This window comes from Sebastes fasciatus, chromosome 15, assembly GCF_043250625.1.
Source record: "Sebastes fasciatus isolate fSebFas1 chromosome 15, fSebFas1.pri, whole genome shotgun sequence".
Classification (NCBI taxonomy): Eukaryota; Metazoa; Chordata; class Actinopteri; order Perciformes; family Sebastidae; genus Sebastes; species Sebastes fasciatus.
This window is the reverse complement of record NC_133809.1, coordinates 14097242-14113956: the sequence shown is the minus strand read 5'-3', so window position 1 is coordinate 14113956 and position 16715 is coordinate 14097242. Positions and strand designations below refer to the sequence as shown.

At 42.0% G+C, this 16715-nt stretch overlaps 1 protein-coding gene across 8 annotated transcripts in view; it reads left to right on the top strand.

Annotated features, from left to right (window-relative positions):
- The window catches only part of qkia (QKI, KH domain containing, RNA binding a), an 85232-nt gene that overhangs the window by 19521 nt on the left and 48996 nt on the right, over window positions 1–16715 (top strand). For all 8 annotated transcript variants that reach the window (XM_074659856.1, XM_074659854.1, XM_074659860.1 and 5 more), the window contains exon 2: window positions 9944–10086. In XM_074659856.1, the coding sequence (XP_074515957.1) occupies window positions 9944–10086 (143 nt within the window). The remainder of the gene's footprint in view (window positions 1–9943; window positions 10087–16715) is intronic.

The window sequence follows — 16715 nt, the reverse complement described above, 5'->3', positions numbered from 1 at the left end:
GTTCAAAATGTACCTTAAAGGGAGATTTGTCAAGTATTTAATACTCTTATCAACTTGGGAGTGGATAAATATGCTTGATTTATGCAAATATATGTATATATTTATTATTGTAAATCAATTAACAACACAAAACAATGACAAATATTGTCCAGAAACCCTCACAGGTACTACATTTAGCATAAAAAATATGCTCAAATCATAACATGGCAAACTCAGCTGTCAGTGTGCTGACTTGACTATGACTTGCCCAAAACTGCATGTCTGCTACAACCTAAAAATCGCAAGTTGCGTTAAAGAAATTAGTGACGATTTTTGCTAACGCGTTATCCCGTAAACTTTGAAGGTCCCTAAATAAATTGCATCTTTTTGTTTTTATCTTATATCAAAATATTGTAAATGTGTTATATAGTTGTAGTAATCCTGATGTGAGTTTATTGTGTTCTGGTAGAAGAGGGAATATTCCCATTTATGTTTGCCTTTTACAAACTACAACTTTGTGGCATTGTTTTTCCACCGCTGCCAGCCATCCTGGAAAGATGATTAATCCAGTAAGAGTCGAGGGAGAATGCTGGGTTGATGTGTAATAAAGTCAATCTGTGTTTTTCCTCTGTCTCTTTGTCAGTAGACTAAATATGTGTCGGTGGATAGTAAAGTAAGGTAGAGGAGAGATGTAGCACGGTTTCCTGTTTGTTTCCTGCTGTATTTGTTTAGCAGATTTTTCTCTGAGGCAGTTTCCCTCCTCCTTCCGCGTGGAGTGTTATTTCTGTGGGTTCACTGTCTCAGGAGAGCCTTGCCTACAAACACAGAAGCTCATTAGATTGTATGTGTGTGTGTGTGGATGGGGGTGTTTTAATGTTAAATTGGGTGTTTGTTTTCATGTGTATTACATGTTCTTAAGTCTGTGTCAGGGCAAACACGTTTCTGTGCATTGTTGGACCATAGCTGAATGGTATGTGTGTTTTCAGGAAGCTTTTGTTGATGATCAGAGAGCAGAAAGTGCTGCTTTCTGGGAGGTAGTTGGCTGGGATATAATAAATGTGCATGTATATATTTTCTGCAACATATACCTTTAAAACAGATGTTACTGTGTAAGCATTTTATTGGTGTAGATGCATCGACCGTCCGTTCCCAATTTGGATGAAATCATAGTTCCTCTGTGTCTTGGCTTGCCTTTCGCCCATAAGATGAGTAAGCATGTGTGTATGGGAGTGTTTTTCTGTAATGTAATATTTTTTTTACCTGGCTCAGGGAGGAGAGAATCCAGAAACCTTGTTACGCCAGTCGCTTATTTAGTGGCCTATCTACTTAAAGACCTGACGCTGGAGCTTTTTCTCCCAGCCCGCCTTAGGAGAATCCCTGACACACAACATAAATCTCTCCCTCTGGCTGCCAGCAATCCACACCGTCATTTCTGTCTAGAGCCGTTTAGACCCCTCAGCCCGTGGGGGCCAGCGCTTATATCCACATCATGTCAGGGTTCAGGAACTGTGGGGATGAGTCACTGTAAAGCAAAGCTGACGTGTATTTTTCAGTACTATTTTGAATTTTGTAGTTAAAATACATTGTGAGAAGAACACAGTTTACATTAAATGAATAGCATAGTACTATTCCAAGTTTGTCTCACAATACCCACATGCCATATGTACATTAAAAAAACTTGTTGATCACTGCAATTACTTATTCCTCCTTAGTCCATACGGGCTGTGATCCCTTTGTTAGTGTAACTCCTATGCAAGAGATGGCGACAAAATCCCATGTCCTCGTTCTGTGCCAAAATTGAGCCAAAGCTAATATGATGCCTCGGCAGTCTGGGTTAGTCGAATCAAGTGTTCTGTTTTCCCACGTTACCTCTTTGTGTTACTATCCCTCTGCTGCAGCTCTGCAAAGAAACACTTTAAGGGGAAACACAAACAGGGAATTTAAACTAAAACGACACAACTTTGGAAGATACCCAATAAGTAATCTAATGAAAACAAAAGACAATATATCTGTTTTGCCCCAGCTTAATTACAAAACTATTCGGATGTGAATGAACATTATCACGGGGGGCTCAAGCACTTAGTGTTTTCTACGACTGAGTATAGTCACATATCCACAGCAATAAACACTCCTATGCCGTTCATTATTGCCTTTCTCTCTCTCTCTGAATCTGTGGAAAAGAGGCTGCTCGGATGCCACGGGGAGAGCCACTTGCACCCAAGCGTGTTTTAGACTACTGCAGGTAATAGACACACTTGGGTAATGCTCTCGCAAACGAGTTGGTGTGTGTTTGGTGTAGCCGTTCCCAGAGACATAACGTCGCCTTAATTGGGTTGAAAAATGTTGGTCCACAGTCCGATCTGCTCCTGCTTGTCCAGTGTTGCTATTATTTACTGGGAAGCTTTTGTACTTGCCCCATTATTCCTTGGCTCATAGGGTCGTCAAAACCGAAAACAAGTCACATATCAAATAGGGCTGGGACGATTCACCTATCTCCTGATTCGATACTAACATGATAATTCGGTGCAGATTTGATGTGTATTGCGATTCTAGAAGTATTGCGATTTTTGTTAACTTTTTTAACACTAGACCATGGGAAAAAGGTGAATCATACACTTCTAGGGACTTTGACTTTGGAAAATATCTATATCAAATGCAAGTCTAGTACGGACCCTGCAGGATGGTGAACCAACGCAACAGTTCCCCGAATGCAAACTCTTAATGACAGGATATTTCAAACCTAAACCTGCTATTTTCCTTGTGCGAACTGAAATAACCATGCTGTTCTTAACTACGCTGATAGTACAGCATGCTCATTAACAGCACAGGAATAGTTTGTGCATGAACATCAAAGGATTGTGCAGCGTAGGCCTACTGTTAAATCAAAGATTAGGAAGTAAAAATAAGACAGAAGCATAAGGAAACTTTTTCCCCTCACAAAGAGGGAGGGGGAGAAGAGAGGAGGCAGCTGCGAGTTGACGATAAGACCCAGAAATGCATACGTTTTCATGGCTCAGTCACCCCCACCAATGCACACTATATTTCTGCTCCCTGCTTTAAAAGAAACCTCCGTCTTTCATATGCTTGGCCTGCCAAACCCCTAAACTGTTGAAGTGGAGTGTCGTCTTGGATAAAGTCGTCTGTGCCGTGAATAAAGGCCAGGAATGCATTAAACGCCCAAATCCTTTCGTTTGCAACGGGTACCCAGGCTTTGTGATTGCTAAAGTGCACAGCTTTAAAGTGAAAAGGCTTGTTCCTCGCCTGAGTCTTGTTTCACTCAGCACCGGCACATTTAGGTGTAGCTGTGATTGCTATAGTTTTTTGTTTTTTTGACACGACCACTATGTTTTTATGTCTATATTTGCCTCAGCTTCCGAGCCGTTTCTTTCTTCTTCCCCTGTTTAAATCATGAATTGAGAATACACGCATGTGCAAGCAGAAAAAGATGGAACGATTTTGAACACTACAGGTTTTTTTTAATCCCCCTGAACAGGTAGGACTCATTCAGTCTCTCTGCAGAGTTGAACATTTGATCATTTTGGCTCTAAGATTAATTGGTGTTAGTCTCAATCTGTTTCAGGTGCCAGATATTATCAGCCTAATACCAGGCATCACAAGGCATCTAAAGCTGCTTTCCTCAGGCAAAGCTGATCACACTGATTACTCACCCATTACATTTCTTTTGCTCTCTCTCTCTTGCTTTCTCTCTCCCTCTCTCACGCTACCTCACTCACACTTATATGGACAGATGTGCTCTGCGTGATGATCAGAGGACATTTAGCTGTGAGCTACAGGGAGAGGACAAAGCAGTTATGTAGCAGGTCTATTTTTGGGCTCTTAATGGACTCGCTCCCATTCTCTAGTGGAGCAGGTCTAGCTGAATGATCTTCACCAGTCTTAAACCTGATTACAGTATCTCCTTCTTGACTACTCCATTGCTTTTAATTTTGCTCTGCTCTCTCTCTCTCTTTCTTTATCTTTCTCTCTCTCTCTCTTTCTCCTAACATTTTGCTTCATCTTTCATCTCTACTCCGCTCCCGAAATTTGCCCCCATGCTGTGTTTCCGTTCATTAGCGTAGATCACATTAAAACAGAGGGGCTGCAACATTAAAAATATTTCTACCTCATTTGGCCATTCTTTCGCCTTATGCTTTTCCTCTCCCCTTCTCAACCTCTCTCAATGGGGACACTGGTATCGGATCGGTACTCCACATCGGCCGATACCCAAAGCCCCAGGTATCGCTATCGGGACTGAAAAAGTTGGATCGGTGCATCCCTAATTTATTTTCTCAGACAAAAGCACCACTTTAAATCTTGTGTTTACCAGAGATGTGCTCATAAGTTTCTCGGAAATGAGTCATTCAGCATGAAGAAAGCATAAAATACCGACGAATTGACTAAGAGGGGGCAGTCCTCTGCCGGTGCTGCTTCCGTGTGAGCATGTTTTTGGCATCAGGCTGGGTAAATAAATGAAAAGCCTCTCCTACCCCATGGTGCTGAGTTCACGGTGGCCGAGTCTGTCAAATATCACTCATTCAGATGAGTAGATACGCTTAATGGATTTGTTTTTCTCTGTCCCTTCTATCTTTTCCTCCCTTGTGCACATGACTCTCCAGTCTAGGCCTAGTTCTTCTTTGCCCTATCGAGGGCTAATATTGTTTGTGTGGGTAAAACCGTAAAGACCTTAAAGCAATATGCCACTCTGTGTTTTTCACTTGTGTGGAAAGTGTGCCTCCTAGAGAACCAATCGTGACAGTGGTGTGAACTAAGCAAAAGCTCTAATTGTGCAGATTATTTGCTTGGCATGCTGCTTTTAAGCTTCATTACATGATGTCAACACATTTCATTTTTCTTATCAGTAAATTAATTTTTGTAATTCTAATAATTTAGCTATGTTTACCCCATTAGTGTCTTGATTAAATCAGAACATCATTCTACAGACGATTAATTGCCTTAAACCTAGAGTCTTTAATTATGTGTTTATTAAGTATTCACTTGCTCATAAGTGACCCATTATATCATGGCCAATATTCAGGTGGCATCTTAAATTTGACCCCAAAAAAATAACTTAAGGTTCGCTTACAAGCTTTTTCAAGAGCTTTAAACAGTATATCACATCCTTGGCAGATGGCGTTTGGTCAGTTGTCGTGAAGATAGCTCAGCTGTCATCATCATGTGACCAAAGTATAAGACCTTTGTCGTGTGGTAACAGGCGTATGGGGGGATATAGTGTATTCACATGGAGACAGCTGAGCTGGCAACCATCCGCCGAGGGACAGGTGGTTGAAAGCTCCAGATAAAGCTAGTTAATGGACCTTGAGTTAAGTTTCTTTTCAAACTAGGTTTTTCAAGGTCAAGAATGAACTTTCACACTTAACATCCACCCACCAGACGACACGTTGATTCTTGGCTCTCGACTTACAGCCACTTCCTCTCCCATATTCCTCAGTCCACTGCCTCTCAAAAAACCCCTCCACCTGCCATTGCCCTCTACCATATCCTTCCTTTTGGGTACTCCTCTCTCCCCTCCAGTCACCAATAAGACGAGGAGAAAAATCGTCTCTTTACTTGAGCTTAAAAAAGGGCAGATGAGAAGAAAGGGCAGATTTCGAGAGGAACAAAAAAAAAAGAAGCAAAGGATAAAATGAAATGTGTTTTTAACTTACATTGAGGCAGAAAAGAGCCGTGTCAGTCAAGTACAACTGCACTCTGCCTGCTCAGCACTGTGGTTATAATTCACCCTCTTTCCTCTGTCTCTGCCTCATCAAACCTTCTGCCCTCCAACTACTCTCAAGGTTGATTTTGGTTTCTTCCTGACAGATGTCTGGGTAAAACGCTAAACAGAGATATTATAATCTCTTCCTGTGTGTGTGTGTGTGTGTGTGTATGCAGACACACTCCACAGGTAAATGGACAGCTCTGACACAAAGTGCTGTTTATGGGTTTGGTTTGCTGAGTCAGGTTTTTTGGATGAAACACTGGCTGATCTGAGAGACGGCTGAAGTGGAGTAAGAGGGGATCCGTTACTGCCCCTCATATATAGCTGTTAAACAAATACATTTTGCCATCTAATGCCAAAGTTCAAGAAAATCTCATTTTTGATAGCATACCCTTCTCTTACGCCTGCTGATTGTTGTTCTCTTTTTCCTGTTTCTTTATAAGATGGTGATCCTCAGTCTCCCTCACTTGTGTCTTTCTTACAAAAGCCTTTTCTGCCTGGGTGGACAGCTAGACAAATGATTTTGTCGGTCGTGCGAGGCAGGGGGTAATTTTCAGATGAGCGCAGCGCTTCAGAAAAGACTTGCCACACTGAAATTAGAGGTTGTCAAATGCCGCACGTCTCCACTGATGGCCCAGCACGGCCCCCTTATGTTAATGTGGCATTTCAGCGAGAGGAAATAGAATGAGAAAGAGGAGGGGTGCTGCTGCTGCTGCTGGTTGTTGGGCAGCATTGTCACATGTGCACACTTCTTTTTTTTTATTTTCTCTTCATCTAAAGGATGGCTGTTCTCGGATGCATCGGAGGCTGCAAATAGCACACCGTATATTTGCTTTTGCTGTGTGTAGAGAAATGATTTTCTAACCTACAGAGCGTTGGCTCCTCTTTAGTCGTCATTGATGGCTCCTACACACATGCTTAGCCCACCAGTGGTCTGTTAAATGGCTCCTCTGTTTATTAATGTTAGCTTGAAGAGACAGACACAGCAAGCAAGATTTAGTATAATAAGGAGCGTTTCATTTTTATAGTAGTGATCATCTTTTCTAGAAATACTAACTGTGGATAGATTTGCATATCCATCAGGAAGATTCAACTTATGACCTTGTGGTTGAAATACTGCTCTCTTTATCCACTAAGCCCTCATGTTTGTGTTTTATAGGCTTGATGGTTCTTTTGGACACACAACACACAATCGTGTGTAGTTAACTGTCCTGTTTTTCATATTCCCATTACTCCCTGTGTAATGCAGCCCTGATCTCCTCCCTGTAGGATGTGTCACTGCCAAGCCCCTCCGCTCACACTCAAAGCCGGGATGTGGCCCGAAGCCTCTGGTGTCGGTTAGGACTGATGTAATCTGTCTTCTGGGCTGGATACCATGAGGATGAATTCATCTTTAGGGACTACTGGGAGTATCTGTGTGGACCACAGAGTGCTGAGGTCATGTTGTTGAGGAAGGAGTCACTCTGGGCCGAGTCCCCTGGCTTGTTTTGTACGGTTCCGATGTGTCCCGCAGGTGTTGTCCACGCAGCTGCAGGCCAGATGTTTACGTGTATGATTGTCAGTGTCCGTGAGCCCATCAATCACACATGTGTCAGTCTGTCATTGGCAGTATCCAGAGAAAACCCTTCTCAGCTCAACAGGAAATCCCCGCAAATTGATTCCATGGCTAAATCCTGTGTCTTATTTTTTATCTCTTTTTGCATTTTTAAAAGTGTACTCTTATTCTAACTTAAAACAAAGACGAGTACTACACTAAATCACCAGAGGCCCCACATTGTGATATTATCATGATACTTAAGTCACGATACGATCTTATTGCCATTTACACATTTTGTGATATGCTGAATGTTGTGATAAGATATATTGCGATTTATTACCTTTTTTCAACTGCAGATGATGCAGTTAGTCAACATCTGTTTTATCTAATAAGCTGCTGTTTTCACTCTGTTCATCTCAGAGTTTTCATTCACATATCTTGCGGTCAGAGGTCAAGGGATCCCTTTGAACATGGCTATGCCAGTTTTTCCTTGCCAACATTTAGAGAAACTTAGGAGCACTTTTTAAGTGTTTTTCCCGACAAGCTAACATGATGGATCGAATCCTTAGTTTTTCTAGCTTCATATGATACCAGTATCTTCACTCTTAGCTTTAAGACTGACCCCATTGTTAATATGTTAATATGTTAATAGATTATATTATAAAAGATACTTGATGTCTGTTTATTGATACAATATTGTCACACAAGTTATCGTGATACTATGCTGCATCAACGTTTTCCCCCACCCCTAACTAATTATGCAAGTTTGATCCACCTTCCAGTTTAGCTCCAGCGTACGGTTAAGGCTTAGAGGTCAGGCCGGGTTTACTGAGGGCATCTATAGTTGAGTGTCAGGTTCCCCTGCTAGAGTTTAATATAGAGCTCCCAACTGCTCCAAAGTCTCATGAGAGATGGAAATAGTGCCAAACACCCCGCCCCCACTCCACCTCACACACCTCATTCCTTAAGGTCTCATCGGCCCTACCACTTTGTTTCAGCTGTTACACAAAGGACTTGTCTTTGCAGTAGGGTTGGGCAATATGGAGAAAATGAAATATACCAAATGACCAAATACCTTGATATCGATATTGCGAAATAATTTTGACATTATTATTCTCATTTTCATTGAAAAACATATTAAAATGATCATTGTGGGATTTTTGTGGGGATCTGTACCAAACACAGATGTTTTCTTAAGTCTGTAAAATATGATGTGTAGGCCAGGACATCTCTGCAACACAACAATATTTAATTTAAAAAACAAATATCGCAACTATTTAAAATCCTGCGATTTGTAATTTGCAGTAGGCCATATTGCAATTTCCTTAAAATTGTGATTAATTGTGCAGCGCTAGTTAAAGGGTTGACTACTGGTGCTTTTACAAAATATTTACAGAGTGGGATTTTTTTTTAAAACAATCATCAGTAATGGGGATATTAGGGCTGCACAATTAATCAAAATTTGATCGTGGGTAAAGGCAAATAATAGAACAGCTAGAACAGTCTGGTAAGTAATACATCTATGATACAAAAAATACATCACTTTACTGTAATGCAGCCTTTAAAACAAGGAAAAGACAACACTTATGCCATATTACGATATCCAAAATCGAAGACGATATCAAGTCTCATATCATAATATTGATATATTTCCCAGCCCTACTTTATAGATGCCTCTGTTTCTCCTCCCCCTTTACTACTGATTAACCTTTTGGTTCAGCAATGACTGTTTGTGTAATGATGGCAAACGTGGGAAGTTACAAAGTGCGAACAGTGTATGGCCGCTATTAACGGGTGTTACAACTGCAAACCTCGATCCGCATCCAACTGTGTGACACACACACACACACACACACACACACACACACACACACACACACACACACACACACACACTGGATGTGCAGGATGAATGAATGCCTTTTCTCAACCTGCACAGCGTTTTCTGCTGTGTGAATTTGTATGAGCTACGGAGGCAGTCAAAGGGGGTGCGCGTGAATTAGAGCTGAGCACGTGTGTGTGAGAGCTGGAGCGGACGTCTCTGTTGGCAGTGTGTGTGTGTGTGTGTGAGAAAGAGAGAGGGAGAGAAAGAGAGAGAGAAAGAGAGAGAGCGAGAGAGAGGTCCATTAGTTTTATCTGACAGAGGGATCAGATCTGAAGGCATATACCTGAGCGATTCCCTGCGTCTCTCCTCCGCACCTGCCCAGCCGCTCGCACAGGCTGCTCTATTAGAGAACAGCCACGGGGGAGTACCAGGCAGAAAGGAAAGACGGTGGCCTTAACCTCTAAATAATGCAGCGCTTAACTTTTGTCTCGGGCATATAGAAGAACTCGCACACAAACACACATTCACAGTTTTTCGTCGGAGTAGAAAAAATGCTTTATCCTGCAGGTATTCGGAAGCATCCATGCTCAGCTGTCATACATTTTTACACTTGCAGGCTATGCTAATTTTTTTGCGAAGTACTCTCCAAAACAAACTTACACACTTGTTTGTCTATAAAAGACAAACAATACTTAAGGCAATTGACACATTTCTGTTGTTTTTCTGTTTTACAAAAGAGATTTATGTGCTACATTAAGCCTTTGCCCAGAAGTCAAAATCAATATGACAGTGATATATCAAATACAGAATAAAAAAAAAACCTGTTTGATTGTGCTCTTGTTATTCAGTTGCTTACCACAGTGTTCCTGTTTGTGTGTTTCAGAGATCAACAGAGTGCGTAAAGACATGTACAGTGACACAGTGAATGGCCTTGTGGACAGACACCCTCTGGAGCTGCCTGAGCCTATCGGACCCATCGTCCACCTGCAAGAAAAACTGTTTGTGCCTGTCAAAGAGTACCCTGATGTAAGTAGCTGCTTTACTCACCTCACACTATTGCAGCTGCATCACAGTGCCAATAATGTTGATGCATTTGCCTTAATTGTTTTAGAACTTTGCACACCAAGTTCAAATACAAAATATTTTCCATATGCGTTTTTTTAATCTGTCATCTGATGAAAACGTTGCGCACAGACATTTTGCACACTGAGTCCGAAAACTGAATTAATTACGTGGGTGCAATGGATAGCACTAGTCCCAAACAGGGCTAATGAATGAATGACATTAGCAAGAAGCTATCGTTTAGCTGCTTAGAGCACAAACACAGATGTCCAATCTTTCATACATCCTTTGTTTTGCGACCAATCCCCGATTCCAAGCTGTTCTGCAATCACCTGACTCAATCTATCTTTAAATTCCTCATCTCTGTATTCTTTTATTTCTGTATCGTAAAGTGCTTTGTGCTGGGAGATGATGAATCGGTTTATCAGATGCCATTGTGGATGATGATGTTTGCACAGACGGTGGCTCTGAGTGGTCAAACAAACCCTTTTTTGGCTTTTGACATGTGAAAAAAAGTAGAAAATCGAACCTGTTCGGAAAACCTTAATGACGGCTGAACGTTTTGGAGTCGGTGTGTAGACGTGATTGACACAACGTGAGGTAGTATGTAAGGGAATAATGTACAGCTAGCGGGTCACTGTTGTGAAATAAAACCCTTCAGGGTGATGCGCGTTACGCTGCTACTTACTTAAGAAATCAATAATTTGACACAAAACTGTCCGCCAGAGTCCGACATCAGAACTGCGCCCATTGCAATGGTCTGTTATACATAACAACGGTCTGCTATAAAGAAATAACAGACCGTAGATTGATCAGACTTGAGCATTCAACAAAGCCGTGTAATAATTACTTTTAAAAGTGTGTCAATTTTGGACAAAAATACAGACGTGTGCAAAGTCCTTTACACTGGAACCCATACAAATAGAGTCTTGAGAAAAATGTAAAAAAGAAAAGAATTCAGAGGCGCATAAAATTGATATGTTACGTCTATAGGCATAAATTGTTTGGTTTTCTTCTTCAATCTGAGTGTTGTAAGAAAAACAAGATGTAGCTTGTCCTCTCGCCTTTGGCCATGCGTCTTTGTGGCGTGTCGTCCCTGGACTGACAGCTGCCGATAGTTCAGCAATCTGTCAGCGCTGAGGACAAACCCGCTTTCTCTCATTCTTCATGTTGTACATTCTCGCTCACTCCGTAGAGCAATCCACTCTTAGTTCTGTCTTCTTTCCTCTCATTTCTGCTCAGTCTGTAAACACACACACCTCTTGACTATCTTGATTGTTTTGTTAGTTTGTTAAACAACAGTTGCTGGACTCAAAGCACGTTATCCCAAGTTGTTAATGGACTACCGTTAAAGCTATATCAGGTGGCAGTCTAAATTGGTCCTGGTGTCAGTAAAACATGGCATGTTGGGGTGTTTATGGGCCGACTCAGCGGTAGATTAGTGCTGAGAGGGAGATAAGGAGGGGATTGAGAGGCGGAGTGTCATGAAAAGTGAAGTGCAATTCCATAAATATTCAGATGGAAGGAGATGGAAAATAGTTTGGACTTGCCACTCGCATTGGTTAGAGCTGTGGCGTGGATGGCCTTTTCTGGGATGGGAAGGACATACATATTTACATGCGCGCACACAGCTGGGAAAGAATAGTACACGATGGAGCTATCATGCTGGTTGTAGAGAGATGAGGAGGATGGTGGCAGCAGGACAGATGTGTATGCGTTTACTATATGTAGAGCCATGTAAGTGTGTTTAAGGTTTTGACCAGTCAGCCACATTCCTGTCCTCATGGTAATCTTCGGCGCCCACATGAATGGTTGTGTCACGTCTTGAGGAGCAACGTTTCTCTTCGTAATCCCGGCAGCTTGCAGTGAGGAAATGAATGGAGGGAGGTGACGACGGATAAGAGACACTGTCGAGCAGGGCAAGGCTCAGCCAGGCGTGGATTGCATTTTCCCCCTGACAGGATTGATAAAGGGCACCAGAGACTGGCTGGGATCAGCTCAGCTCCAGCTGTCCCTCAGACCAGACCCAGCCTCTGAACTCAAGCTGAAGCAACCAACCACAACACAGTCTGTCACCTTTCATCTCTAGTGCCACGACTTCAGGTCCTTGGGCTGTCTCCTAATTAGCTGGGAGGATCATACACTTGCACTTGGTGCTGCTTTTGTTTGCTAATCGCTTCATTATTATGTTTAATTCTCATTACATTCTACAAAAAAAGGTATTTCATAGGAAAGTATAGTTTAACCTGTGCATCCATACCTTTTGTGATATTATAAATACATACATTACATTGTATGGGTTTTGTGCTAACCCTTTAAATGACCATTATAGGAGAGTAAGGGAGGTCTGTGAAAATGTGTGGAGCAGTCGGTGCCACCTGTGTCTGTAAAAGACACTAGTGGCATGACTCTCACGCGCTCAGTGACACACACAAACTATTAAAAGTGTGGCATCCTCGGATGACCCCTGCGTTCCCTTTGCTTACCGTGCTACGCTGCACTGTGCTCTGCTGTAACTCAGAATTGTGTTTACGAGCTACAGGGAAAGCTACTAAATTAATTAGGCTTCCCCCTGGTGGCCGAGATGACTCACTGATGACCTTAGTAGGCACTAATTTATAGACACAATAACACACACACATAAAGGATGTGCAAAAACACATTCATGGTGATGGAAGATTGAGATTTAGTCTGCGGGAAAAGAGGAAAATGTCAGACAAACTTTTTTATATATGGACATGATGATTGGAACCAGGGGAAATCAGCAGCAGGTCTAAATTGAATTATGTTTTCAATTCCTACCTCTCCTGTTTGGAACAGAGTTTATGTGCCAAAACTGTTATTGCTTCCACAATTACATGCACATAATGTACCTTTTAGAATTATACTGACCTTTTTCCTAGTCAAAAGTATTTGAATTCTACCAGTGCAACTAGGGATGCACCGATACTGACTCGTATAGCTGGTGACAATGGCTGGTGACAATGGAGCCAATCTATTCAGTTCAATTCTATGTTTATATACCGTATACTTTATAGACCAATTTGTTGCTGCATTAACAAGGTTTCCACTTGAATTGTAATTCCTGTTCATTTTGAAGATTTTTAACCAAGTTGCTAGTGTATGAATAAATTACAATTCAGTAAATGCATATATATATATATATATATATATATATATATGTATATGTATTTATTTGTCACATTTTGTTTTACAAAGTTAGGAAAGCAATGTTTAAGTCAAGGGAGGGAATCAAAAGTATGCGTGGGATGCATATTTCATCATCTTATCAGATCATTTACATCATGTATAATATATCATTTATATAGTTTATAGTAGATTATCAGTGTGTTTTATAGACCAGACACCAGAAACTATCATGAGCCGGCTGCGGAGCTCCGAGGCACGTCCTTTGTGAACAGCCCTATTGGTTTACATGGGCGCCGAAAGGACAGGAAAGGCATCGCTTCTCTGAAAATCGCAGCATTTTTGCGGCACTTCTGCGTCCAATTTGAATCCGGTGTAACTTGTAATAAATTATGCAGTGCAATCCTTTTTGCCTACTCCTTTTTTGTTTCCACTGCTGCTGTCGTTGCTCTTTTGCAATTTTATGCTGTTGGGGTGAGCAGAGAGGGAATGAAATTTGGGATTTCATCATTTGAACAGCAGACACTGGCAGATAAAGTGTTACTGTGTGTTCAACTGACTCGAAAGCAAACACAGAGCGAGCTACAGTATCTCTAGTGTTTTTCGAGGAGGATAAAAACTGGAATCGTTTAGTTGTGGGGTAAGAGGAGGGGAGATGATGTAGGATTGGTGTGAAAAGGAAGAGGAAAGAACTGATGAAGGAAGGGATGAAAAGTGTAACTTCCTATCCCCATCTGCCCACTGCTAAAAGGGGAGGAAACTGTAATGATGATTATTAGACTGGGGAATATTTCCCCTCCTCTCACATCTCCGTCTGATTTCCCAGATTACCCCTGTCGAAAAGGCATATGTCTGTGTGCGCGCTTGTGTGTCTCTCGTTGACGCAATTCTAAGTTCTTCAAAGAAAGCAGGTAGTGATGGTCCGAGCTTCTGTTTTGTGTTCTTGGCAACAACTCCCCTGCCATGGAAGATTTGATGTCATCGTTCATACTATTTTCTTCTTTCCACACTCCCCTTGTCATTTTGGGGACACCCGCCATCCACTTTCTGCCTCTCAGCTTCCACGTTGATTCAAAAACATAACTCCCACTTACCTTTACCCGCCACATCCTTATGCCGAGGTCACACTCTCTGCACGGGGCTTTCTCTGTCTCACCTACGTGTCCCCTGCTCTGGTTTCACCACTGGATAATTAGATTTTCCTGGTGCCTGGATGCAGTGCAGCATGTCAATTCTACCAAAATAACTTGCCTTGCCAGCACGCCTCTACTCTAATTCCCTTAAGTGTGTCCCTCGTCTGGCCTGTGTGTACTTGCCTGTGTGCCCCACATCTGGCTGTAAATGTGTTTGTGTGTCTCAATCATTCTGTCTGTGTGTGTGTGTGTGTGTGTGTGTCTGTCTGCCCGCTCCCTCACCGTTCTTCAAAGTCAGCCATTTCCTGATGTCGTCAGTGGTGCAGAGCGCTGTGAAGCGTCACCGTGGTGACTGCATCTTGACTGACAGCTGAGTCGCAGGCTATCTGATAACTTCAACCTTCAATTAAATGCTATCTGTGGCTCCGCTTCTTTCCCGAGCACACGCTCACGCGCGCACATTGATAGGCGGCTGACTGACGGATCAGCGTGTCATTTCTGTTGACCTTCAGGCATCCGATAGGACAGGGTGACATGTCTTTTAAGTGCGTCTCTGTCTCTACTTTAAGTCCCTGTATATTTTTATTTGCCAACTGTTAAATGCCCGGGCGGGTTGCGGGCAGGTCACTGGGTAGTAAGAAATGCTTAGGAGTGAAAATACACACATGCACCAACCCACAGACACCTTTGCCGTGCTGACTCTATGAAATGGGACCCTCAGTTAGACGTAAGCTGTTGAGCGACTGCTAAACACGACTGTCTGACCTCCTCGCCAGCTTGAAGAGGTCCGAGAGAAGAGAATGATTACTTATATAGATAGGTCTGTAAAAACTGCTGCGCAATTACAGCTCTGCTTCTGTGGCATTCGTGTTTGTCTGGTGTTTAGGGGGTTGTCATGGTACTTTAAGTTGTTTGCTTCAGTAATGGAATCCTTTTAAAACCCACAATTTCCCCTCTTCCGCCTCTAAACTAAAGATCCTCGGCAGAACATGTGTTTGATCCCCCTGCAACTCTACATATTTTGGTTATTAGTCTGTGTTTTGAAGGCAAATGAATCCAATCGAACACTGCAAATGACTTGTCGGCTTAAAAAAAAAGCCACGGAGCAGTTGATCAATAATGGCTCTATGCTCTCTGTTGTCGGAGACGGGAGATTGGTTTCTTTTGTTGTTGTTCAGCAGTGTATTAAAGCTGGAGGAAAGGCCCTCATCAACTTTGGCTTGTCTCATACATTTACAACTTGAAATGGTGCCTTCCTTTAAGTACAACATGCTTTACACCGGGGGTTCTCAAAAATTATAAACAGAAATGCATTCAATTTAAATCATGTCACCACTTTGTTTTGCCCTGATATTCTGGGTGCTTTGTAATAAGATGTCACTTTAGCTTGGCCAGCTTCATGGCTTGGTTCATTAGCACCTGAAGACACAAGACACATTTTGGTCGCTCGATGTAACTGTTGTCATATTTTCTCAATTTAGTTATTTTGGGCTTAGCGTCACTTGACGATATGGATTGACTCAAATATTTCTCCAGCTGGCTAATAAGCTAAGTTAAGCAGCAGCAGGAACGGTTCGTTGTGCCCTTAGTGAAGGGACTGATTCATGACATATTGACGTGATGTGTCATAATCATGAGTTTCCATTGGCTCAAAGCTAACGTGGGTGGGAGAAATAGACACAATATGCTTGTTTTATTGGTGCAAATGGTCCCCATCTGTAGATATGTACTTTTTAATAATACAGCACGGTTATAATTTATAGCAAATTATTTCGCCAGAGTGCCATTGACCCCACTTTGAGAATCCCTGCTTTACAGAATAAAACACATGTAAAACAGGTAATTAAAACAGAAAAATTAAAATAATACTCACGCACTTAAAAAATCTAAATAAATCAAGAGTATATTTGTGTGTGCCTACAAATAAGGATTAAATTCAGTTTGCCTTTCAGTAGTCTCGCATAGCCAGACCCTACCTCTCCACAGTGCTGTCAGTGCTAAAGAAAGGTTTGGCTCCACACATTATCATTCTGGAAAAACACTATGGCTTGTTTGTATTTCTTTAAACCCGTCTCGGGCAGCGTTAAGCACAGGATGCAGCGACGGTGCCCTTGTAAAATGGATAGTGCCGATAGCGAAAGAGGACAAGGATGCTGGCTGAAATAGGTGGCTAATTGCAGGCTTATACCCACAGACTACATCCGGTGAGTCAGACTAGCCATTCAGTGAATCCTACTGTGATGATATGAATATATTTCGGTGTGACTCACGACTCTTAAATTGTCTTAATCATTTTGTCAAACGAGTGTTTTT